This window comes from Melospiza melodia, chromosome 6 (assembly GCF_035770615.1).
Source record: "Melospiza melodia melodia isolate bMelMel2 chromosome 6, bMelMel2.pri, whole genome shotgun sequence".
Taxonomy (NCBI): domain Eukaryota; kingdom Metazoa; phylum Chordata; class Aves; order Passeriformes; family Passerellidae; genus Melospiza; species Melospiza melodia.
Window position 1 is genome coordinate 63,301,129 of NC_086199.1, and position 24,864 is coordinate 63,325,992.

The window sequence follows — 24,864 nt, forward strand, 5'->3', positions numbered from 1 at the left end:
GAACCAGAGAATTTTTTGTTAATTTTGTTCCTGGGGGAAGAGGGGTTTTGGTGAGAATTATTGGTTTTGGGAACATACTTTGAGGAGTTGAGATGGTTGTTGTTGATCCAGGACCAGTGGTTGTGGTTGGAGGGCTGGTGGTGGTGGTGGGAGTCTCCGTTGGCGAGGTAGTGGTTGTCGATTTTGGTGTGCTCAGTGTGGATGTGCTTTCTGTGCCTGTTAGGAACAGCAGGGACAGAGAAAACAGACAATGGCACAAAGGCATGAGTGGGACCCAATGTGAACTCAACAGAAGCTGTGCATGAGGCAGTTGTGCTAGGGGAGGTTTAAGTTGAATGTCAGGACAAATTTCTCCAGAGAACAAATATTTAGACACTGCAATGGACTGCCCAAGGAGGAGGCAGAGCCACAGTGTCTGTTCGCTTTTAAGAAAAAAGTGGATGTGCCATTTAGTGCCATTGTCTAGGTGACATTGTGGTGATCAGGCAAAGGTTGGACATGATGATCTCAGAGATCTTTTCCAACCTAACTGACTCTGTGAATACATTCCTGCCTGATCATCATGTGATATCCCTGTGGTGCTATGAAGGCCTGATGAATGACTTCCCTGGGCACTAGTGAATCTCATCAAAGGCTACAGTCCACAGCAAGGGCCAGTCTGCAGAGAGAGACTGTTCCCAAAACTCTGGCAGGGCAATCCTTCCTTCCAACATCTCTTACAACTGACAACTGTTAGCACTGACAGAACAAAGAAGAAAGTAAAAGGGAAAAAATTTGGCACTGCTGTGCCCAAACAGAGCCTGATATGCCACTGCCACTAGATGAAGCACTACTCCAACTGAACTCCATGGATCCAGTGATTCCATTCTTGTTAGCAGAACGACGGCGCAAAAAACAGCATGAGCAACATTTCTCATCAGTTTAACATCTCACTAAGCTGTTTCACCAGAGTGAAACAACACCTTAGAGCCCTGTTGAGTCAGGGAAGCCAAGACAATCTTCTAATGATCCCTGAATTCTTGTTCCTTATGAAACACTTAGCCCAAACCCTCAGGTTTGGAACAGCCCATTTCCTGGAATACCTGGGAGTTATACCCATCCCTAATCCCATAAAGGGACAGAAAGAGGTGCTTACGAACTGTCATTACTCCAACAAGCAGGGAAACATGTGAGAGCACAAAATGTAGAAGTACCTGGAATTGATGTGGTGGTGGTGTATGTGGGTGTGGGCGTGGATGTGCTTGGAGTAGTTGAGGTGGGTGTTGGTGATCCAGTAACAGTTGTTGTGCTCGGGGTGCTGATGCTGGTGGTGCTGCTGGGGGGCATCGTGGTACTGGACGTGGTGGTGAGAGTCTCCGGTGTCGAGGGAGAGGTTGTCGATTGTGGTGTGCTTGGTGTGGATGGAGTTGTGCCTGTTAGAAACAGCAGGGGCAAAGAAAACAAAGGCACAAAGGCATCAGTGGGACTCAATGTGAACTCAACAGAAGCTGCACATCAGGCGGCAGCCACAGACATAGACAAGGCAGGGCACCTTAGAACAACAAAGGTCTCCAGAGCCACCCCTCCCTTTCTGGCCATAAAAAGCAGAATCCTTGACATCCATGCACAGAGAGGGTGACAGCTGTCCTCTCCAAGCTAGGAGACTGGGAATGCTGCTGGAAGATGCTTCTTACAATGTAAGAATGCACTACCCATAGGTAAGAAATGAGGAGCGGTAATGCTTTCAAACTTGCTGGAGCTTTCTAGCTCTGCCTCATTACCTGAACAGCTCACTAAACACTGGAGCAAGACCTGAGATGGGAACATGTGGTAAGGGAAGGAAGCATGCACAGGAATATCTTGCTGCCCGTTTGTCATGTGACTTCCCAGTGTCAGCCTGATAAAGGGCTCCCCAGTGTACTAGTGGATCTGATCAGCCAAAGACCACAGCTCACAGCAAAGGGTAGTATGCAGACTGGAACTGTTCCCAAAAGCCTGGCAGAAGAATCCTTCCTTCTTACACCTAGAGTAGCTGAACACTATTAACAGTAAAAGGGTAAGGGAGGAGCAGAAAGTAGGAAACTATACACAGCTGTGCCCAAATAGAGCCTGAAATGCAAGGGTCACAACACCAAGTCCCACTGCAATTGCACTCCATGTGCCCGGTGACTACATTCTGGCCAGCGGAAGGATTAGGACCAACAGGGGTAAACACAAGATTTCCATCACTTCAGAATCTGTACAAGATGAGGCACCAGGATGAAATATCACCTGGGAGCACTGTTGAGTCAGGGAAGTCCAAACCAGCTGCCCAGGACCCCTAAATCATTGTTCCTTCTGAAGCAGCCAGAACAAAAGGCCGGCTTTGGGCACATGACATTTCCTAGGATGTCCAGAAGTTACACCCATCCCCAGTCCTATCCAGAGTCACAAATGGAGGTTACTCTCAGACCTTCAGTACTCCCAGTACAAGGTCAGAAATAACAGAACAACCAGATAATTATTTGTTGGTTGTGCAGTTAGATGCAGAGGAATTTGGTGGGAATGACTACTGCTGGGAACATACTTCCAGGACTTGATGTGGTCATTGAAGATCCAGTAACCGTTGGTGTTCTTGTTGTGGTTGTGGTTGTGGTTGGAGGGCTGGTGGTGGTAGTGAGAGTCTCCGGTGTTGAGGGAGAGGTTGTCGATGGTGGTGTGCTTGGTGTGGATGGAGTTGTGCCTGTTAGAAAGAGCAGGGACAGAGGAAACAGACAAAGACACAAAGGCATCAGTGGGACTTAATGTGAACTCAACAGAAGCTGCACATCAACCACAGACAGCAGCCACAGACATAGACACGTCAGCCCACCCTTAGAACAACAGAGAACCCCAGAACCAGCCCTCTGGTTCTGGCCCCAGAAAGCTGAATCCTTGACGTCCATCCAGGTCCTCCTCCCCTAGCTAGGAGACTGGGAATGCTGCTGGAAGATGCTTCTTACAATGTAAGAATGCACTACCCATAGGTAAGAAATGAGGAGCGGTAATGCTTTCAAACTTGCTGGAGCTTTCTAGCTCTGCCTTATTACCTGAACAGCTCACTAAACACTGGAGCAAGACCTGAGATGGGAACGTGTGGTAAGGGAAGGAAGCATGCACAGGAACATCTTGCTGCCCGTTTGTCATGTGACTTCCCAGTGTCAGCCTGATAAAGGGCTCCCCAGTGTACTGGTGGATCTGATCAGCCAAAGACCACAGCTCACAGCAAAGGGTAGTATGCAGACTGGAACTGTTCCCAAAAGCCTGGCAGAAGAATCCTTCCTTCTTACACCTAGAGTAGCTGAACACCATTAACAGTAAAAGGGTAAGGGAGGAGCAGAAAGTAGGAAACTATACACAGCTGTGCCCAAATAGAGCCTGAAATGCAAGGGTCACAACACCAAGTCCCACTGCAATTGCACTCCATGTGCCCGGTGACTACATTCTGGCCAGCAGAAGGATTAGGACCAACAGGGGTAAACACAAGATTTCCATCACTTCAGAATCTGTACAAGATGAGGCACCAGGATGAAATATCACCTGGGAGCACTGTTGAGTCAGGGAAGTCAAAACCGTCTGCCCAGGACCCCTAAATCATTGTTCCTTCTGAAGCAGCCAGAACAAAAGGCCGGCTTTGGGCACATGACATTTCCTAGGATGTCCAGAAGTTACACCCATCCCCAGTCCTATCCAGAGTCACAAATGGAGGGTACTCTCAGACCTTCAGTACTCCCAGTACAAGGTCAGAAAATGTTGCATCAAGAAAGACAAGAACTTCTTCCTGGGAGCCTGCATCCTCATCACTTTTGAAAGAGCCCAAATTAACTTTGGGCACATCTCATTGCCTGTAATGCCCAAAAGTTACACACATCCTTGATCTCACACAGAGCCACAAATGGATGTACTCACAGACCCTCATTACTGACACAGCCAGGCCAGAAATGACAACAGAACCAGAGAATTTTTTGTTGGTTCTGTGCTTAGATGCAGAGGGGGTTTTATGGGAATTACTAGCATTGGGAACATACTTTGAGGAGTTGAGATGGTTGTTGTTGATCCAGGAACAGTGGTTGTGGTCCTCGGAGGGCTGGTGGTGGTGGTGGTAGTCTCCGGCGGCAAGGTAGTGGTTGTTGATTTTGGTGTGCTCAGTGTGGATGGAGGTGTGCCTGTTAGGAACAGCAGGAACAGAGAAAACAAAGATACAAATGAATGAGTGGGACTCAATAGGAGCTGAACAGAAGATGCACATGAGGCCATTGCCACAGGCCTAAAGAGGTCAGCCCACCCTTAGTACAGCAAAGATCCCTAGCATGAGACCTTCCTTTCTGGCCCCCTCTCTTGAGATTTGTGCATACACAGGGTCATACCCCTCCTCTCCTAGTAAAGGGACTGGGGAGGGCGCTGGAATGTGCTTTGCACAAAATCAGAAAGACCTACTAACAGGTAAGGAAATGAAAAGGAGCAAGCTTTTGATTGTGCTGGGGCTTTCTATCTCTGACTCATTATATAGAACATCACAGTAAATCCTCAGGAAAGAGCTGAGATGGGAAGCTGTGGTCAGGGAAGGAACCATGCACAGGAATATGTTCCTGGCTAATTGGCAAGTGGTTTTCTGCTGACAGGAGTTCCCAGAGTACTAGTGAATTTGGTCAGGCAAAGACCACAGTTCACAGAAAGTCACAGTCTACAGAATAAACTGTTTCCAAAAGTATGGAAGAATGCTTCCTTCCTCCATCTATAATAGCTGAGAAGCATTAGTATTGACATGGGAAAGGAGCAGGAGAGAAGGAATACAGACCACAGATCGGTGCCTAAAGAGAGCTTGAAATGCAAGTGTTACAAAATCAAGCCCCACTCCATCACACTCCATGTGTCCAGGGATGCCACTCTGGCCAACTGAAAGACAAAGTCCAACAGCAGCAAAAGCTACTAAGTTCTTATTCCATCTGAAACAGACTGAAGGGCTAGCTTTGGGCAAAGGCTGTTTCAGGGGCTGCCCAGAAGTCAATTCATTCATAATACCACACAGAGGCAAAAAAGTAAGTGTTCACAGACCCTCAGCAGTCTCAAAGGTAAAGAACATATGACACTACAAAACTTAAAAGCACCTGGAGTTGATAAGGAGGTGGTGTATGTTGGTGATGGTGAAGATGTGCTTGAAGTAGTTGAGGTGGGCGTTGGTGATCCAATAAGACTGGTTTTCGTTGCCGGGGTGCTGGTGCTGGGGGTGGTGGTGGTGCTGCTGGAAGTCTCCAGGGACGTGGTGGGCAATTCTGCTGTAGGGGATGCTGTGCTTGGTGTGGATGGAGTTGTGCCTGTTAGAAAGAGCAGGGACAGAGAAAACAGACAAAGACACAAAGGCATCAGTGGGACTCAATGTGAACTCAACAGAAGCTGCACATCAGGCGGCAGCCACAGACATAGACAAGGCAGGGCACCTTAGAACAACAAAGGTCTCCAGAACCACCCCTCCCTTTCTGGCCATAAAAAGCAGAATCCTTGACATCCATGCACCCATAGGATGGGTCACAGCCCTCCTTGCCTAGCTAGGAGACTGGGGATAGTGCTGGAAGGCACGTCTCACAAAATCAGAGAGAACTACTGATATGGAAGAGAGGAGGAAGAGTAATGCTTTTCATCTGCTGGGGACTTTCCATCTCTACCTCATTACCTGAACACCTCACTAACTCATGGATTAAGAGCTGAGATGGGAATCTGTGGTCACGGAAGGATGTTTGCACAGTAACAAGAGGATCAAGATCTCTACAGGAAAGGAGAACACAGACCCCTGTATTCTTGCTCCTTCTGAAACAACCAGGCCACGCACCACCTTTGGGCAAAAGCCATTTCAGGGGATACACAACAATTAGTTCAGTCTCAGATCCCAGAGAGAGGCACAAATGGAGGGGCTGACAGACCTCCAGCTCCCCACAGCAAGGAAACACATGAGAACACAGATCAGAGAAGTACCTGGAGTTGGTGAGGTGGTGGTGGTGTAGGTTGGTGTGGGCGTGGATGTGCTTGAAGTAGTTGAAACGGGTGTTGTTGAGACAGGAGCAGTTCTTGTTGTCTCTGAGGTGCTGCCACTAGTGGTGGTGCTGCTGGGGGGCACCCAGGTGGTGGTGGTGGTGGTGGTGATGGTAGGGCTGCGAGTCTCCACTGATGTTGATGTTGGAGCGGTGGTTGATATTGGAGGGGACACACTGCTCGTTGTGGTGGAAGCTGTGGAAGTTGTGGTGCTCGTGGTGCTTGGAGTTGGAAGACACTCTGGTTTGTTGGGGGTGCAGCAGACACTGATCTCATAGTTGAGGCACACCGGCATTGGTATTATACCTCCTATCTGCTGATCTTTATTGTTACAAATGAGCCCTACGTTAACATTACATTCCACTTTCTGCCCTAAATCTGCAATGGAAGTGCTAGGGAATTTCTCTGCTCGGCATGAAATATTCTCAACTTTTGCACAATCCCAGGAGGGGTATTTCTTCCAAATGTTCTCAAAGGTTTCGTAGTCACCACTATTCTTGTCAGAAGCATCTGGATAAGTCACATCAATCCAGTCTGTCCAGATGCACTCACACGCTGAGGAGACAACAAGACAGACAGTCAGGAACAGACAGGAGAGAGACAACAATGCAGGGCACCAGCTCACACACAGGTGGTGCTCTGGGCATCCCCTGCACTCAGCAGTGCCCCTCAGGCTGCTACTGCACTCAGCCAACACTGGCCATAAGAAAGCTCAGTGGTCTGGCCAGGCCTCTCCTTCCTGGCCCTAAAAACCACTCCTGGCCCAAATCAGGACACAGGCACTCATGAGTTATGTGTGTATGCCCCAGCTGGAGGGCACACTGCTTTGTATGCAAAAAAACACACACTTAAGGCCCATACAGGAGGCAGAGTGTGCGACTAAGCAGAGACTCCTGCCACTCTCTCAGCTTCTTGGGCCATGCACACCACCTCAATATCTCATGGAGAAACCAACCACTGGGAAAGCATCTGACGAACAACAGGGAAAGAGGGAAAGCAGGCACAGGACCCGCGCTGCTGACAAAGCCTCAGCTGCTTCCCAGTGCTTTCCAGCACCTCTCAGCAGCACACAGATTGCTGGAGACAAGCACCAACAGGAATGCTGGTAGAATCCAGCTGCCCAGAGCCTGGGTCTGTCCAAAGTGGCAATCTGAGCTCTGAAACCAATCCCCAAACTCTGCCAGCTAAAGCCGTGGAAACACCCTACAGCCCAAACAGCTGGAAAGTCGCAGCAATGGCCACAGAAACAAAACAGCAGAGAAAGGGAAGTAGGTCTGCACAGCTGTGCCCAAACAGAGCCTGAAATGCCACTGCCACAAACTTTAGCTCCACTCCAACTGCACACCTTGGGTCCAGTGACTACATTCTGGACAGCTGAAGGACAAGGTCCAATGGCAGCAAAAGCAACATTCCCATCACTTCAGTATCTGTCTAATCTGGGCACAAGTATGAAATACCTCCTTGGAGCACTGTTGAGGCAGGGAAGACAAGACCTTCTCCCAAGGTCCCCTAAATCCTTGTTCCTTTCAAACAGCCAGAACAAGGGCCAGATTTAGCCACAGGCTGCCCAGAAATTACACCCATCCCTGATCCCTTCCAGAGCCACATATGGAGGTACTCATGGATCTTCCCTACTCCCATAGCAAGGCCAGAAGCAACAACAGAGCCAGAGAATTATTTGTTGGTACTGTAGTTGGAGGCACAGGGCTTTTGGCAGGAATTTTTTGGTTTTGGAACATACGTGCAGGAGTTCGGATGGTTGTTGGAACAGTTGTTGTTGTTGTCGTCGGTGCTCTGCTGGTGGTGATGCTGCTGCTGGTGCTGGTGGTTGTCGTGGTACTGGTGCTGGTGGTTGTCGTGGTGCTGCTGAGAGTCTCCGGTGATTTGGAAGTGGTTGTCCATTCCGATGTAGGGGATGCTGTGCTCGGTGTGCCTGTTGGAAACAGCAGGGACAAAGAAAACAGACAAAGACACAAAGGCATCAGTGTGACTCAGTGTGAAATGAACAGAAGTTGTCCATGAGGCAGTTGCCACAGACCTAGAGGGGTCAGGCCACTTTTAGCACAGCAAAGATCCCTAGCACCAGCCCTTCCTTTCTGGCCTCAAAAAGAATAATCCCTTACATCCATGCACAGAAAGTGTGATGGCCCTCCTTTCCTAGCTAGGAGACTCGGGATGCTGCTGGAAGGTGCTTCTCACCAAATCACAGAGACCTACCAGTAGGTAAGCAATGAGGACGAGTAATGCCTTTTTATGTTGCTGGGACTTTCTATCCCTGCCTCACCACCTGAGCACCTTGCAAATCCTTGCAGTAAGAGCTGTGTGGTGAATTCATCGTCAGAGATGGTAGTGTGAATAGGAGTAAGTTCCTCCCTGACTCTCATGAAATTTCCCTCTGGTGGAATCTCAGCCTGATGAAGGGCTTCCCAGAGTTCTAGCAGGTGTCATCAGCAAAAGGCTACAGTTCACAGGAAGTGGCATTTTTGAGGGTAAAGCTGTTTCCAAAAGTGTCCGAGTGTAATCCTTGCTTCTAAGATCTAGAACCATTTTCATCCACTTGTACTGACATGCCAAAGGAAGAGGAGAAAGGGAAGAAAGTCTGCCCAGCTGTTCCTAGAATGACAGTGTCACAGACTAAAGTCCCACTCCAATTGCCCTCCATGTGGGGGACCAGTGACTACATTCTGGCCAGTTGAAGGACAAGGTCCAACAGCAGGAAAATCAAGAATTTCCATTAGTTCAGCATCTGTCTAAGCTGGGCACCAGCATTTTGAGTCAGGGAAGCCAAGACCTTCACCCTAGAACCCCTTAATCCTTGTTCTTCTTAAACAGCAGGCCGAAAGACCAGCTTTGAGCACAGGGCACAGGGCACTTGAGGGGATGAACAGTAATTCCTCCAATCTGCAATCCCATGGAGACACACTGAAGGAGGGGCCAAGGCACCTTCATTTCTCCCATAGCAAAGGAACACATCAGAGAACAGTCCAGAGAAGTACCTGGAGTTGGTGTGGTGGTGGTGTATGTTGGTGTTGGTGAGGATGTGCTTGAAGTAGTTGAGGTGGGCTTTGTTGATCCAGTAGTAGTGGTGGTTGTTGTCGGGGTGCTGGTGGTGGTGGTGGGAGTCTCTGGCGGCGTAGGAGTGGTTGTCGATTGTGGTGTGCTTGGTGTGGATGGATATGGGGCTGTTAGAAAGAACAGGGACAGAGAAAACAGACAAAGGTACAGAGGCATGAGTGGGACTCAATAGGAACTGAACAGAAGCTGTGCATGAGGCAGCATCCATAGAGCTAGAGAGGTCAGCTCACCCTTAGCACTGCAAAGGTCTCTGGCACCAGCCCTCCTATTCTGGCCCCAGAAAGCAGAATCCTTGACATCTATGCACAGAGAGGGTCATAGCCCTCTTTTCCTAGCTAGGAGATTAGGCATACTGCTGGAAAGTGTTTCTCACAAAATCAGCAAGACCATGTCAGCCTTAAGAAGGAAGCCTGTGCAACCCCATCACGATAATGCCTATAGCAACAGGAGTTTGAAGCATGGCCTACTCTTTTCTCACACAGCAAGTCCTTCTGGGAATATTTTCTCCAGCAGAAACTTAAAAGTCCAAACTCTCTTAAGTAAGACTTCCTTGCAGACCAATGTTTTCTATGATTGTGACCTGCCTTTAGTAACCAACAGCCCTATATTTCTCCAAAGGCAAAGATCATGGAATATTTTTCGGGTAAATACCTGAAGTTGTTGAAGTTAATGGAGTGAGAACTGATGGTGTATACTCACATGTTGTGGAATGGATGTCTATCGGCCGGGTGGTAATTTCTGTTGAAGTCCTGGTTGTAGTGGTGCTGGCTATTGTTGTCTGGGTGGTGGTTGAAGTTGAAGGTACAGTAGGTGTAGTTGTATGCTCACAAGGAATTTCTTGCCACTCACAACAGTTTACTCTGATTTCATAATTATAGCAAAGTGGCCACATAGTTACATCTTGCTCATCATTTTTACAGATTAGCCCATATTTAACATTGCACTCTACTTTCTGACCAAGTTCTTCTAAGCTCACATCAGGTTTATCCTTAGCCCTGCATTCAATTTCTTCGGGAGCTGTACATATTTTGTTTCCATGTTTTCTTATTTCATCATATGTTTCGTAGTCACCACCACCTTCTTCAGGTTTACTAACATCAAACCACTCTGTCCAATCACAGATTAGTTCTGTGACTACGCATGGAGCTGCAAGAAAAGACAGAGGTTTCAGATTTTACAGAGAACATCCTGAGAAGATCCATTTTTTATTTTCTTCCATTAAGGACTAGAGGACTGCATTGTAATATATAATCGTTCCAAAGAAAAGAGTTCTAAAATTGGTTCTCTATTACGAGGTCTTTAAACTGGAAGTTTTGCATCAAAATAAAATCACCAAGCTGCATCCTTTAAAAGTCCTTCTTCTCTATATACTAACAGCACTTTTGAAATTACAAAAAATAAAATTCATTTTTGTTTAAAATATATTTTTTTCTGTATTAATTGTCTTTAATTTACTTTGTCTTCCTTTAAATATTCCTTTGACATTTTTAACAACATTGTTTTGTATTTATAACTTACTTGTAGTGACTGGGCGGCTTGTGGTGGAAACTGAAATAGAACAAAAAGAGATTATAATTTCAAAAGAAATAGTATTTTTTTGTTGTTGTTGACACTCCTAACATTATTTCTAGTATCCCATTAGGATATTGAAAAGCTAACATCTTTTTTCAAAAATAGGAAGGCATCCTATAATATATACTTAAAATTTCTTTAATGAGAAATAAATAAACTCAAAATGCTAAAAGTCTTTCATAGTGTGGTGTGATAAAACAATCCATAAATATTGCTCTATCTGTGTCAACTATAATCCCATATAATTGTACATTCTATATTTAAAATATTTTCCTTAAAGAAAACAATTTTTAGATCACATCTGTATTCATGATTTACCTGTGGTGGTGGTGGTAAGAGTACTGTGAGGGGAGGAGGTTGAAATGGTTGTAGGTGAAGATGTTGGACAGGGATAGACTTCAACAGGAACTACAGAGCCATTTTCTGCACAAATGTATCTTGTACATGTGTCACCGTCCTGTACGACTCCCACAGTAGCACCCTCTTCATAACTCGTTCCATTGATGACACAAGGACATCCTGCAAGAAAGCTTTACTGTGCAATTTTTCTTCTACCACGTAAGAGGCAGAGGCAAAATACTTATGGACAAGAGAGCATTTACATGAGTCATGCATGTTTTTCAGCTCCTGTTCCTGGAGCTTAGATCTACTATATTGTGCTAATTTATCTTTACATTTAAAGCAATGTTAGAACATATTTAATCAAGTCCTGAATAAAATGCCTGATGGTACAGACTTAGAAAGTAGGTTTTAAAATGTTCTAAGAGAAATAATAATTGAAATTTACTATCTGACAGTTTTATATTAATAACTACATGTTCAGGAAGTGCTAACTTGCAGTGAAATCCATTAGTTTGGATATGGGATGTGGGGAGAAAGACTGAAAGGGTATGAGAAAAAGGTGTAACCAGAAGTATTAACAGCAAAGTTCAAAAAAAGTGCTGCCAAATTTTCTTCAGTCACAACTTTCACTAGCACCAGCAAGAATTATTCTGAATCAATACTAAGCCTTCCTATGGTCAGAGAGAGCAGTTCTGTGCATTTGCTTTTCTTTTTGTTTCCAGAAAAAGTCAAACGTTATTTACCTGGGACCGGTTTACACTCTATGGATCCTGATGGGACACAGATACTAAAAGAAAAATTTTCAAAAATTAAAATGTTGCTAATGTTTCATTGCACTTGTTAGCAGAATCAAGAGCACAGAAACATAGATATTTGTCACTTGATCTTCATTCACACTACTGCATATTTTTCTGGGCATATTTTCTAGTATTGCCTACCATTTTTCCTTCAAACTAAGTCACCACTTTCAGTTCAATTGTGAGTTGCAATACTGCAATAACAACTGTTTTGCAGAGTGAACTTTCAGCTAGATCAGATTATTCTCTGGTCACCAAGTGGAGCCAGAGGTGTAAGTGCTGTCATTGCTAACACGCTAAGCATGAAGAGTTAGGACTGAACTATCTCTTTCAGGGCGAGTATTTCAGACTACAGTGATTTTGAAGTCCCAGTTTTAAGTGAGAATGCAAGGCAGAGTAGCCCCTCTTCCCAAAGAGTACTGATAATTGAAAGGTTGTTTTAGAAGTTCATTGAGGTTTCATTATATAATTTATGACAGTTGACAGGTATAATTACTGAATTTGCTAGTACATTTATTACAATAAAAATACCAACCTAAAATCTGTGTTATTATGAGTTTGGAAAATTATGACATGCAAGAATATATCAGCTCTTCAGCTGAAGTTGCATCTCTATTTGTTTGAGGCCCAGTAAAGTAAATTAAGGACTCTGCATACACTAATTATTTCCTGAATTACCACAAGTAATTTTTATATACCATGTTGTACAGTTTTCCTCTGTGGGTATTTCTTGCCAAGGGGGCACATAGGTTCCATCCTCGAGGTAACATCCACATTGATCTTCAGTCACACATTGCTTTGTGTCTTCATTGTAAATAGGCTTGTCCTTAGGGCATCTGGGGTAGCAACCTTTTGTTGACAGGTAGAGCAGAATAAGGATGAAGAAAAAGTACAAAAAGTTACTTTTGTACCTTCTGAAAGTAAACTATTCTCACTGAATCAAGCATAGTGAAAGAAATCTAAAACTTCCCATTCAAATCAAGCTGTGAACAATTAGTCTTTCCAAAAGACTTCAACAGTTCTCATTGATAATACTAGTGTGAGGAGGATTAAGTAAGAAGTTTTTTTAAGAAAACTAGTAAAGTTTCTTTTTCTTAGTTCAATACCTTGGAGAAACCCCTAATACATACTCATTTCTATGGGCAGCTACTAGTTTTAAGACAAAGAAATACCCCAATTTTTGTATAGATCACTATGTAAATAATATTTTTGTGCGGAATATGGAAGCAGATTCACTAACAAACAGGTTTTCCACTACATTTCTTGGAACATTAGGCATTGTTTTTATGCCTAGAATACACCAGGTGTCTCTACCTCAAACAGATAATTTATCTGTGGTTTTCTTTACCCATAGGCAGTGATCCAAACTTTACTGCAAGGAATTAATTGACTGTCAATTGTCATTCATTTTTTTTCATGTAAATACAGCTTAAAATATTATTCTGTTGTTATTACTATTATTATTATATTTCCTTCCTCCAAATAACCTCTTATTAAGTCCAATTATTAATGACATAAAGTTCTCTTTTTACTGTACTGAAGTTCTAAATAGCCTTTAAACTGAAGCACCATGTAATTAGCTGGTACTTAGAAGTCACTTCACACTGCCAGACTGTACTTAAAATGTCCTAATAAAAATGGTGTGCTCTAAATTTCTATTGAAATTAAGCAACAAAAATAATTCAGAAATATAATTGGATATATGATAATCTGCCTTCTGACACTTCCCAAATCTTATCTTCTAAGAATATAAGATAATTTATTTTAAAATACAGAGGCTTGTTGGGTTTTTAAAAAATATTTTGGTTGGGGATTTTAGCCGATTTCTAGTAGGTTTTTTTGATATGTTTTTTGGGGGTTTTTTGGGGTTTTTTTTCTCTGTTTTAGTTTTTTGGTTTTATTCGGTTTGGTTTGTTCTGTTTCTCTTGAGTTTTCATTTGTTTGATTTTTTTCTTTCAATTTTTTTACTAGCAGTTCAAAGCAAAGTCAAATTCAATGCATTTCTTGCCAGTCCCTAAACTGGAGATAACTGCTTCCAGTACAGACCAAAAAGACTTTATGGCTAAAAATACAGCTTCTTTCTCCAGCTTCACCATGTAGTAAACCAGGAGATACTTGTAAAGTCTTTCACATTCTTGGATCATTAGAGTCCTTTTAATGTGAAATTCCTGTTCCATTATCAACTACAAGGACTGCCACCTACTAATATCTCATCTGCAAAGAAAACAGAATCTCCAGTATGAATCCAATATAAAGCAGCATCAGTGTGTCTGCTATAAAAGATATTTTCCAGTGTAAAGGTAGGTGAATGTTTCAGACTAATCTAGTAAAGGCAAGATGATCTGGTACATAAAAAATGATAAGGTTAAAAATACCCAACTATCAGTGACTTGCTTCTTTGTCATATTGAAGATTTTCCTGCTTGTAAAATACTTTTGCATGGGATTCAAAATAACCATGATGTAATAATAATGCATGTTTCAGGATATTATCCAAGCAGAGAACTAGTTTTGTGGCTGACAGCAATGTAACTATCACTCATTGATGTTAATAAATAATGCATTACATTATAGGAAACATTTATGTAAGACTGGAGGCAAACTCAGCATAGCAGTTTTAGGAACATCTCATCAAGTTGACTAACTAATCCATAATTATTAAAAGATATCCAAACAAAGTTATACAAAACACAATATTACGTGGCAAGGAATTTATTACCTTCCAGTAATGGTACTGTAAAGTTGGTGCTGACATTATTGATCATCCTGCAAGTTGTGATATTACTGCCACAAGGCTCATAGTGCCAGTCACACTCGTTGCGAGGGTTGTAGTAGTCACAGAATATCGCTGATGAGAAAAGAGAGAAGCTGATTAAAAGCAAGCTTACCAGAATGCACTTCTGAGAAGGCCTTTTAAGGTACAAGCTATATCAATCTACTAATTAAGCTGGCCAAATTTCTCTTGAGGTAAACAACCTGGACTTTTTACTACTCTGCTTACTTTTAGGATATATCAAAACACTGGTGCCCAAGGCTGAAATTTTAAATATTCAGGCCATTGGGTAAAAATGCTTCAAATCATAAAGAAAATCTATTTTTAATTTTTTTTTGTTTAAAATTAAAGGTATATTTCTGACAGTATTTTTCTTCCGTAGCTACCAGCAAACTCCTAAATATTTTTCAGTTTCATACAAAATAGCTCCAGCTTTATCACACAGGCTGAAAGTTCAAGAGGAAGCATATGAGCCACTATGAATACAACTTAAATTCAGCTTACATGACTAGAGACAGAGGAAGGAGTTTGCATTAACTTACATAGCAGAGCTGAATTAAACTTGCAATTTTTTTTTCAGTGGCTTCTTACACTTAAAAGCTCCAATTAATCCAAATTTTTAATCTGAATGATTTTTTAAAATTAAAAAAATTATATATTTCCACTACTTAGAATCTCAACATTTTGATTTGAGCGCTTTTTGAGTAATATTAATTTAAATACTATTTTACATTAATTTATGATGTACTGGTATGAGTACTAGCACCACTAATGGACACCGCTTAATATACGTAACACTGATTAGGTTCATGGCTACAGCATGGGAGTGCTATATAAAATCAAATTCTGAGTAATTTGAACAACTGAAAGAGGAAAGAGAGAAGAGAAGAGAAGAGAGAGAAGAGAAGAGAAGAGAAGAGAAGAGAAGAGAAGAGAAGAGAAGAGAAGAGAAGAGAAGAGAAGAGAAGAGAAGAGAAGAGAAGAGAAGAGAAGAGAAGAGAAGAGAAGAGAAGAGAAGAGAAGAGAAGAGAAGAGAAGAGAGAAGAGCCAGGCTGAACAGAAAACAGTTGAAATATACAAATTTACTAGCCTGTTTGTTCCCTGATATGCTGAGAAAAGGTTTCACCAAGTCACCAGCATTACCTTGCAGTAACAGTACTAATGATTTATTTGACTGGCTTTCTGACAGCAGCTAGAAAGATACAGTTGTGTTTATCTGTTACTCACGGCAGATATCAGGAGTTCTCCAGAAAACACAGGCCTCAGCCTTGATGCACTCTTGGGCATACGCTGCAACTGCAGAGCAGAAGCACTCGCAGTCCCCACCGCTGTCACAGGAGCAGGCATCATGAACACAAGCCTCATAGTAAGGAAGTGGGTCCACCTGTCAGGGGAAGAAATGATGCTCCAGTTCATCTCCAAATTAGTTTTCAAACTAATATGTTTGAGAGCTCTTGATATGTGGGAATTGAGCTAGGAAGGAATGAGACTGTGCCTAAGAGTTACCAAATCACAAATACAGGCTTGAAGGTGCTCAATATGTTTTGGGGAATAATAGACTTAAAATAATATAGCTCCTTCGTAAGTTGCTATAACTGAAAAAACAAAGTAAGAGTCCTTGGCAGTGCTCACATTTTCTAATAGAGTTTCATTTTAGTGCTCCCAAAACCAAGCTGAATTGATGCCAGTGAAATCTTATCTTCCAGCAAGCTTTGCCTACCAAATGGTGAACAATATCAGAAAGGCTGCATTCACAGCAAATATGAAGCATGCAATTTTGTGCCTAGCAGTTTTTGGAGTTTATCCAATGACACATTAAAAAAAGCTTTTTTTTTTTTATTTGAGACTGCAAGAGGAAAAACTTAGACTGGATTTTTGCTGCTGAAGTAAACCACATGGAAATATATAACAAATTAATTCAATTAATAACTGTTTGCATCTTTTCCACTGTGAGTTAAGAACAAATTGTTGTTAATATTACCGTGCATCAGGAAAGAACTGAGAAATAAAAAGAAGTGCTCTCTGTGCACTGTAATCTGGAAGCTGTGGGCTGTCACAGTGTTTGCTGTGACAATTTGGAGGCACAGTACCAGCAGCTGTCTGTCTAAACTGTGTGATGTCAGTGGTGTCTAAAAAGATCCTCTTCAACAGCCACCTTTCATGTTTAGTATAAATTTCCATCAGGAGATGGATCTGATGATTGTAAGGTCCTTCAGTACTTGTAATTCTGACTGTCTCTCAACAAGAGATGGTGCAACTGCAGGCCTGTTCAGGATACATTTTTGAAGCTAACTTGCAGAGTAGTAGCAGTGAAACTGTGGTGATGAAAATGGGTTTGTACAGCTGGGGCTGTCACCACTACTGACACAGTCCCATTGCCACAGAGACTAAGACTGCTTTGACTAAGGCCACATGAAAGTTCTGACACCTGTAGCTGTACTCAAGACTTAACTGAAAATCGATCTATTTAACCATCTCTTCATTCATTTCTGATGGTTTTGCATTATCAGAAATGCACTGTGCTGTCCCATCACCTACTGTCTTCTACAAACCTTGGAGTGACAAATTTTGAAGACATCACTCTGGATGATGCTGCATTCTTTCTCTGCCCAAGACTTCCGGTGTGGTTTCAGATCACAGGGCTTAATCTCTTGTGTGACATCTGGGCACATGGGAGATTGTTTCCAGGAATTTCCAAAATTCAGAGGATTATTGTCCTGCAGTCCACTCCTTGTTGTAAAATCATTGTTTGCCTTGTCATCAAAGTTGCCACACAGACCACACACTTTACCCTGGAAAAGAAAATTGAGTTTTTAAATATACCATGGAAATGAGAAACAGGCTCCGGCAAAGTAAGAGAAAAACATTGACGTGAAAAATGACAAATAACTGTCTGTGTAAATGATGACTTTCTTCTTTACTGTCAAATCATTTGTGCAGAAAATAAATTTTAATTTGTCTGTCCTCAGCAAATTATTCAGCTGCCATGTCTTCCCTCCTTGGAATAATTTATATCTAGTGTATTTCCATATCACTGTCTCCATATCCAACTTAAAACATTAAAGGGTGCCCAAGCCTCTTACAGCTGAGAAGAATTATTTATTCTCCATTCTCTGCTCAAAGCTGTTTTTATTAAAAGTTTCTAACATAATGATCAGCATTTCTTCATTCGTGGAAAAGAAATGACAGGGACCCATTTTTCTTGAAAGAAAATGTATCAATCTTCCCTCAATGGTGAATTTTTAGTAGTGTTATTTAAGGTCCACCAATCCTCTCAAGTAACAGTATGTCACTGTTTGTACAATGCCTCAATATTCTTCTATTCAGGATGCTGAATTTCAGGAACCAGAAGCATGGCTGTACATTGCATTGGGAGTTTGGTTTTAACACAGGGTTGAGATTGCACATAGGTTTCCAAGCACATGTGCAGTCAGTCCACATCCCCTAAATTATTCTGGATGATGGCTATTAATACTCAGAAACTCAGAAATATTGCCTGAGATGTTTATCTCTATTGGAATAACATCCTATGCATTCTGTGCAATGCATTGTGATATACTGCATTGTGATATACTGTAAGAAACCCCAGAAGCACTTCTGCAATCTGTGACTATAACAATGCAAACTGACCATTAGTGCACAGAGGATATAGGGATTAGACATGGAGTCAGAATAAAAGAACATTTATGTTCTTTTATGTTTCCTTGTCTATTCACAATACTACTTCAGAAGAAGACAGACAAGCACTAACCTTGTAATCAGGGCTCAGCTTGATGAAAACAGTAGTCTTTTTGTCCCAGATCAGCATCACACCATTGCTAGCCTCAATAACCAGGTACAGGCCGACTGTCCTGTTCCAATACTGCACATCATCACCAACATCTCGCTGAATTGCTTTGGACTCTTTGTTCTCCAATTTCAGCTCAGTTTTCTGAAAGATAAAAGAGAAGAATTGTAACACTAATTTCTATGATGAGACAAAATATTAGACACTTGTAACAATGCAACTCATTCTGCAACCAGTATCTCAGACTCTGGGATGACTTTCAATATGGCAGAGAGTGGTGTAGCACTTCTGTTTGAGAGAGTTTTCATCACCTGAGAACCTATGTCTTTACAGAATAATTTGATAGGGTCTCTAATGCTTGTTACAGCTGCTTTTAGGGGCTTGACTTTAGAGCATTACATTTTTGGTAATACTTGAGTACTGATATGTACTGACTGTCATCACTCACCCCTAGGAACATTTTGATAGCCTTTGAGCAGGTGACTCCTGTAGTTCCACAAGGAACATTTTCTGTGATGATACTGAATGAGCCACTGGAATTTTTGTCACCGCAGAAGTCCTATTGAAAAAGAAAAAAAGAACATGAGAAAATTAGGTAGAATATTTCATTTTAGTCCAATCTCATAAGAATTGCAATCATTTAAATCTTCACAGTGTATAAATAGTTACTGCTCCTTCAAATGTGAGATCCTACACACACATGTTTTTACAGATGCATAGCCATGCATACATATAAACAGTTAACACAGTCTCAGCCTGGGAAAAAGAGTGGGACAATGAAACAAAGTAAGGAATATATCTTTAAATAAAAGTTTCAAGCTTCTAAGCTTAGAATTTGGATTTATTTCACAAATTATAATTGGCTCTCACTGTAACATAGTTCTGTTCCATGTAATTTATTATATCTATATTTGAAAAAAAAGAAAAGCCACATTCACACAGCTTGCCTGCACTGAAAATACACAATTTATCCTGGCAGAATGTGTGAAACCCTTGGGAACAATGATGACAGGCAATAAGGAATGATAAAACCAAAGAGGAAAGTAGATTTTCAAGGCAATCAAATTCCTTTTCAGCCCTCCTGATGAGCATTACCTGAGTAGCCACATATTCACAGCTCCCATCAAAGTCATAGAATTTCCCATCAAAAGTGTTATAATGGCCACTTCCATATATCATACAAGTCCCATAGCACACGTCCTCAGTGCATTTCCAAACCCCTTTCTGGCAGGTGCTAGAAGAGAGCAGAGAAGTTGAATTTTCAGATCTCACCAAGAGTGTGCTGTTTGAAGAACTGCAGAACAAACCAAGCAACTGCCTGATATAATGTGACAACATGCAAAATATCCAAGCCTCAGCTTCAACTGATAAGCCTGTTTTTAAGCCTATAACATGATTTTCACTCTGGTGAGCTAGAATCTTTAGATTTGATAGCCTTTATTTTTAAAAAATGAGTGAATTTTCCCAACAAGAGATGCCTACTGAAAACAGAGGTAACCACCACCCCCATACTTCCAGCAGAATCTGTATTTTCTGAGATAGCAATAAGTATTCCTGAAAATTAAGGATGATACTTGCAGCTTTTGCAGCTGCTGTAGCACATAAGCCTAGATATGACTATGAATATAGTGCATAGAATATATTCAAGAAGAGAATATTCACTTATAACTCACCAGGTGTTGCAGTCCACTTTTATCTTGCCTCCAGAATAATACCACTCATTGTTGTGAATGCATGGGCAATCTTTTTGCTCAACACAGCCCCCTCTGCCATCATCAAACAGACCTTCAGGGCACACACAGCCTGAGACACACTCTGTCTGGAACTAAGGAATATAAGGAGAAATGGTTACCTTATGACAAAGCACTGCATCCTAATTCCACTTCTTCACACTTTAAAATCTGCATTTAGAACTACACAGTCTAATATTGATTAGTTTTATAAGGTTTTTTTTCTAGGTTTCTAATGTTTTTCTTTTCTTTTTGGATTGTGTAAGAACTCAAATTCTTTTTTGCTTGGAAATCATAACTCTAGTGAAGATACAGTAAAGAGAAGAGGGAAACCATTGTGAAAATGGCAACAGATTATTATTATGGGGGGAGGGGGGGGGGAAGTGTAGATTAAACCAAAGAGAAACAAACTGCTAGTTACAACTGTATTTGCTCTGTAGCACCATGTCATGTAAAGAATACAGAATAAAGAAAGCAAGACACAAAGAAAAGTTGAATACATACATGATCGGTTTGAGGAGTATGACAGCTAAGTTGCAGAGGTGTTTGGGAAGTCCACTTCGAGAATGCATTGCAGTCAAAGTATGTCTTGTTAGAAGAACATTCTGCTTCACCTGGAAGATAAATTGTTGGTTTAGATCAATCAAGGCAAAAGAAATGCAGTGAAAAGTGGTAGTTCCTCAGACAGAAATCTCGGTCTATCCTTATGAAAAAAATAGACTTACTGAAGAGAGAACAAAGTGATAATGTGTTACTGTTTTACATAAAGAGAAAAAAAACATGCAAAACAAGTAAATGGAGAATTCAAAAGGTTTGGGTTGGGAGGTTTGCTATGGATTTTATTCTAGTTTAGTTTATAGAATGTCACTTACTTCTCATTCTTAATTTCACTGAAGTGCACTGGATCTTTGCATTTCGGCAAACACTAGAAAAGTGAAGTAAAATTAAAAAAAAAAAAAAAAAAGCAAGCTCAATATCTTCAATTTAAGTCTAAGGACTGGTTTTTATAAATTTGAGAGTATTTATTAAAGATATCCTGCATAATTTCTACTGGAATTTCAAGGCCAATTCTATTGAATTACAGTCATTAATTTTTTTGTTGGAGAAAAAGTGTAGCAGGATTTTAGGCATAATGCACAGAAATGTTATGTTTTAAGAAACGACAGTTATTCTATCAATCTTTAATACTGTGTTCTATGACAACTCAGGAATTAGATAGTAATGACACATAATAATTATAATTTAAATTAAAGCCTCCATTTGGATACACAGTGTATTTTCATGACTATTGAATTTATATGTTGCAAATTTGTTGACCTATATGCTTCTTCTGCTGGATGAAAGAAGGAATTTCACAGTTTGCACTGATGACTCAGGCAGCAAACTGTTGCCAGAGACCATGGGAAAATATAAAAGAACCATAAATGTTGTTTTCAAAAGCCTATGTTACAGTGAATACATATCAAGGGACCTTCCTCCAGTGGAAAACAAGCAATCTGCGTCTGCTAGAAAAGCAAACATAACACATAGTTGGCCTTTTAGCTTCCTTTCACCATTCTGCCTAACAAAGCCTAATTAACACTTCAGCTTCAGAATAACATTTATCTGTGAAGGCCAATACTCAAATCTCCAAAGCAAGCTGCATTTCTCATTTATTGATAAATTACATTGCAATTATCATTGCATTGAATAATGCTTTGCTCAGCATGAAGATGATGTGAAATGCATTGCAAATACTCATTAGAGTATCAAAAAACCTAAGCACCTTACACCTAACAAGTAATTTTTAAGGGCTTTTTCCCCACAAAAAAGAAGCCAAAATAAAACATACCAGCGTTCTCCATCTTTTGTGAAATACTCCCCAGGTTCCAGGTATGATCCCTTGTAATAACATGGGCACTGGGAGATGGGCACACAGTTATCCTGGTTATCCAAGTATGTATTGGATGGGCAGCCACAGCCATCCACAGGGGCAAAGTCTTGCAAGCAATACTTTTCACCATCAGCAAGGGAGCGACAGGTTTGCTGGCACATTGTAAGGTTGTAAAGGAAGACTTGATTTCCTGGGCAGGAAGATGCTTCACTGCCTGGAGGGAAAAAAACCAAACTGATAAGTAAGGGATGCAGGATGGAAAATTTGGCCTTGACATTTTCATTTTGCTTTCTTTGGCTGTGCCGAATGTAGTGATAAAAACTTTCCCTTACATCATAATAAAGTATCAGAAAAATATCAGAAGTCAAAAGTAACACTAACCTAACTTTACCAGTTAAAGACTTATTTTTAACTGCTACTAACAGTTTCTACTTTCATAGCCCTATCTGTTTCACATACTGATAATCAGATAGTGAGCACAATATAATAAACTGCTAGTCTCTAACATACTGAACTGTTGATGTAGAGCAAGCATGATCAGAAACAAAGACATTGATAAACAAATGCACAGTAAACGCCCTGATGGCTGGGATTCCATTAGTAAATGGAAACCTATTAGCTAGACTGGGAAAATAAGATGAAAGTTAAAAATATTGCTTTCTGCTTTTAAGTACAAAAATTGCAAATTACGTCTGAAGAATATAATGTGAATTTGTAAACATTATCAGCATTGTCTCTTTTTGGTCCTTTAGATACTCCAAATCCCTTAACACTGAGATGGAGCACTAACAACCAAATTCAAGAGAGAGCCTGCTTATTTCCCATGGTTAATTATTTCCACAGGGATTACTGTTCCATTACTTACTGCAAACACTCTTTCTCCAGTCTCCCAGTATGATCCCTTTGAAAGCACAGGCTCTTGAGTAAGAGGACAGGGCAGCACACAAACATTCTTCATTGTCTTCACAGAGGCAGGTGTCATATTTACATTTCTGAAAAAAAAAGAACAAAAGGGTCAATAAGTCCACAGGAAATCAATGGGCAATTGCAACTTGATTGCTACAAAATGTCCTGTCAGCTTTTCCTGATGTTGTTTGTATTAATTCCCATGACCAGAGAACAGTGAAAGGAATGGACAAAGACCAGAGAGTTAAAGTGCTGCTTCATTTAACACACAATGAAAATACTTGGATGCTTATTCTAACCTAAGCCAAGTCTCTTGAACCTTTAAAAAGTAGTCAGCCTCCTAAGAACACATTTTTCGAAGGATATTGATACCATTCATTCTCAGTTACTAATTAGAAATTCAGAGAACCACAAAAACTACAATAATAAAGGCAAAATAATAACCACGTCTACGAAGACCTTTACAACACTTGAGCTCACACTGACTTCCAAGTATAAGCAATGATTTTAGAATTCCTTTTCCTCAGGTGAGTCTCCATTACTGCTCAACAGAGATGAGCACAGGGGAAAAGAATTCATGGAGACTCTGGCATGAAAATGATTTGGTGTTACATTCCAACCAATATATGGTTGGAATTTCCCCCCCACTTTAGAGAAACTAATGTTTCTAAACTTAAACTGTGCACATCTGCAACTCTTGAGTCTTCTTTTCAGTCCAAATATCCAAGCCAATAAACATGTCACAAAAAGGAAAAAAGCAAAATAAAAAAATGTACTTTTTTATTCAGCAGCAGCCCATAAGGATCTCATCACATGAGATACTTTGCATGCTATGTTGCTTGAATCAGACAATGAAAAAACTTCAGCATGTCTTATGGACAAGTTACTCACTGATGTCTCAAATGTTGAAACAATGATCAAGGTCTACAGTTAACCATCTGAAATAATGCAGTACTTAAAGAGTGCAAAATTACAATACCTTATAGTATTCTGAAGGATCAACGGCTATGTGACATCTTGCAAAAGGACCCTTTGGGTTTCTCAGCAAAGAGCACCAATGCTCAGCATAATTTGCTGCAAAAAAAAGAGAAATTAATCACATTTCCTTATCTTCCTTGTGTCATGCCTAGTTATGCTGATGCATAAATGCAGTGCAGAAATATGTATGAGAGAACTGTGTGCATTTTGGGGAGTGGAGAAACTACATGTAATCACCACATATATACTTCTAATCCTTCAGAGACATGCAATCATAAAATCAAAAACTGCACTGTAGTTTTGCAATTTGTACACATGGAATTGTGACAGCTCTTTCCATTTGGGGACCATAAATTTAAGTTAAACATAAAGATACATAATGCTAGGAGATACAAGCTGTCTTTTAAGATAGTACAAATTAATGACTGTTTGTCCCATTCTACCACTTCAGTATTCTTTTACAATCACCCCTTAAATTTTCACTTCAGTTTGATGAAGTGCTTGTATGTATACATACTTGCAGATACTAATTATTAATGTTACAGTCCTGTAAAAAATCTTCAATGCCCCACTACAACTCTTACAGGCCTGTTTCAGTAATGCACAGCAGACACTGCTCATCCTGGCAGAAGCCAAGCCTCTGACTCATTAATGTGCTTACCACTTTCAATGCTGAGACTGCAGGGATCTTCCAGCTTTTCTGCCTGGTCTGTGCAGGTGGACTGAGCTTTCCATGTGTTAGCAAAGGCAGATCCTGTAGCCTCAATCAGCCCACTGGTTGTTCTAAAGTCATCACCTTCCATTCCATTGAAGTTTCCACAAAGACCTATTTGAGAACAAGGTAAAAATTTCACATAAGCATTACTTAGTCTCATACTGAAAGGCCAAAGGAAAGGGACAACTGATCACAAACACTATAAACAGCTGATTATTCCACATCAATTTAATGCATAATATAAATACTGTGGTTTTAGATGCCCTGGTTTAAATCTTCCACATATTCAAGAA

The 24,864-nt window shown here is 41.0% G+C and overlaps 1 protein-coding gene across 1 annotated transcript in view; it reads right to left on the reverse strand.

The window, feature by feature from the left end:
* The window catches only part of MUC2 (mucin 2, oligomeric mucus/gel-forming), a 59,120-nt gene that overhangs the window by 24,630 nt on the left and 9,626 nt on the right, over positions 1 to 24,864 (reverse strand). The window contains exons 13-36 of the mRNA XM_063159540.1: positions 24,518 to 24,682; positions 23,858 to 23,952; positions 22,834 to 22,964; positions 21,931 to 22,182; positions 20,972 to 21,024; positions 20,604 to 20,713; positions 20,043 to 20,194; positions 19,465 to 19,603; positions 18,818 to 18,928; positions 18,334 to 18,513; positions 17,135 to 17,374; positions 15,810 to 15,966; positions 14,529 to 14,657; positions 12,509 to 12,659; positions 11,757 to 11,800; positions 10,990 to 11,190; positions 10,618 to 10,647; positions 9,795 to 10,245; positions 9,021 to 9,206; positions 7,766 to 7,957; positions 6,980 to 6,993; positions 5,968 to 6,579; positions 2,546 to 2,701; positions 1,155 to 1,412 (exon numbers count right to left, since the gene is read on the reverse strand). Of these exons, the coding sequence (XP_063015610.1) occupies positions 1,155 to 1,412; positions 2,546 to 2,701; positions 5,968 to 6,579; positions 6,980 to 6,993; positions 7,766 to 7,957; positions 9,021 to 9,206; positions 9,795 to 10,245; positions 10,618 to 10,647; positions 10,990 to 11,190; positions 11,757 to 11,800; positions 12,509 to 12,659; positions 14,529 to 14,657; positions 15,810 to 15,966; positions 17,135 to 17,374; positions 18,334 to 18,513; positions 18,818 to 18,928; positions 19,465 to 19,603; positions 20,043 to 20,194; positions 20,604 to 20,713; positions 20,972 to 21,024; positions 21,931 to 22,182; positions 22,834 to 22,964; positions 23,858 to 23,952; positions 24,518 to 24,682 (4,209 nt within the window). The remainder of the gene's footprint in view (positions 1 to 1,154; positions 1,413 to 2,545; positions 2,702 to 5,967; positions 6,580 to 6,979; positions 6,994 to 7,765; positions 7,958 to 9,020; positions 9,207 to 9,794; positions 10,246 to 10,617; positions 10,648 to 10,989; positions 11,191 to 11,756; positions 11,801 to 12,508; positions 12,660 to 14,528; positions 14,658 to 15,809; positions 15,967 to 17,134; positions 17,375 to 18,333; positions 18,514 to 18,817; positions 18,929 to 19,464; positions 19,604 to 20,042; positions 20,195 to 20,603; positions 20,714 to 20,971; positions 21,025 to 21,930; positions 22,183 to 22,833; positions 22,965 to 23,857; positions 23,953 to 24,517; positions 24,683 to 24,864) is intronic.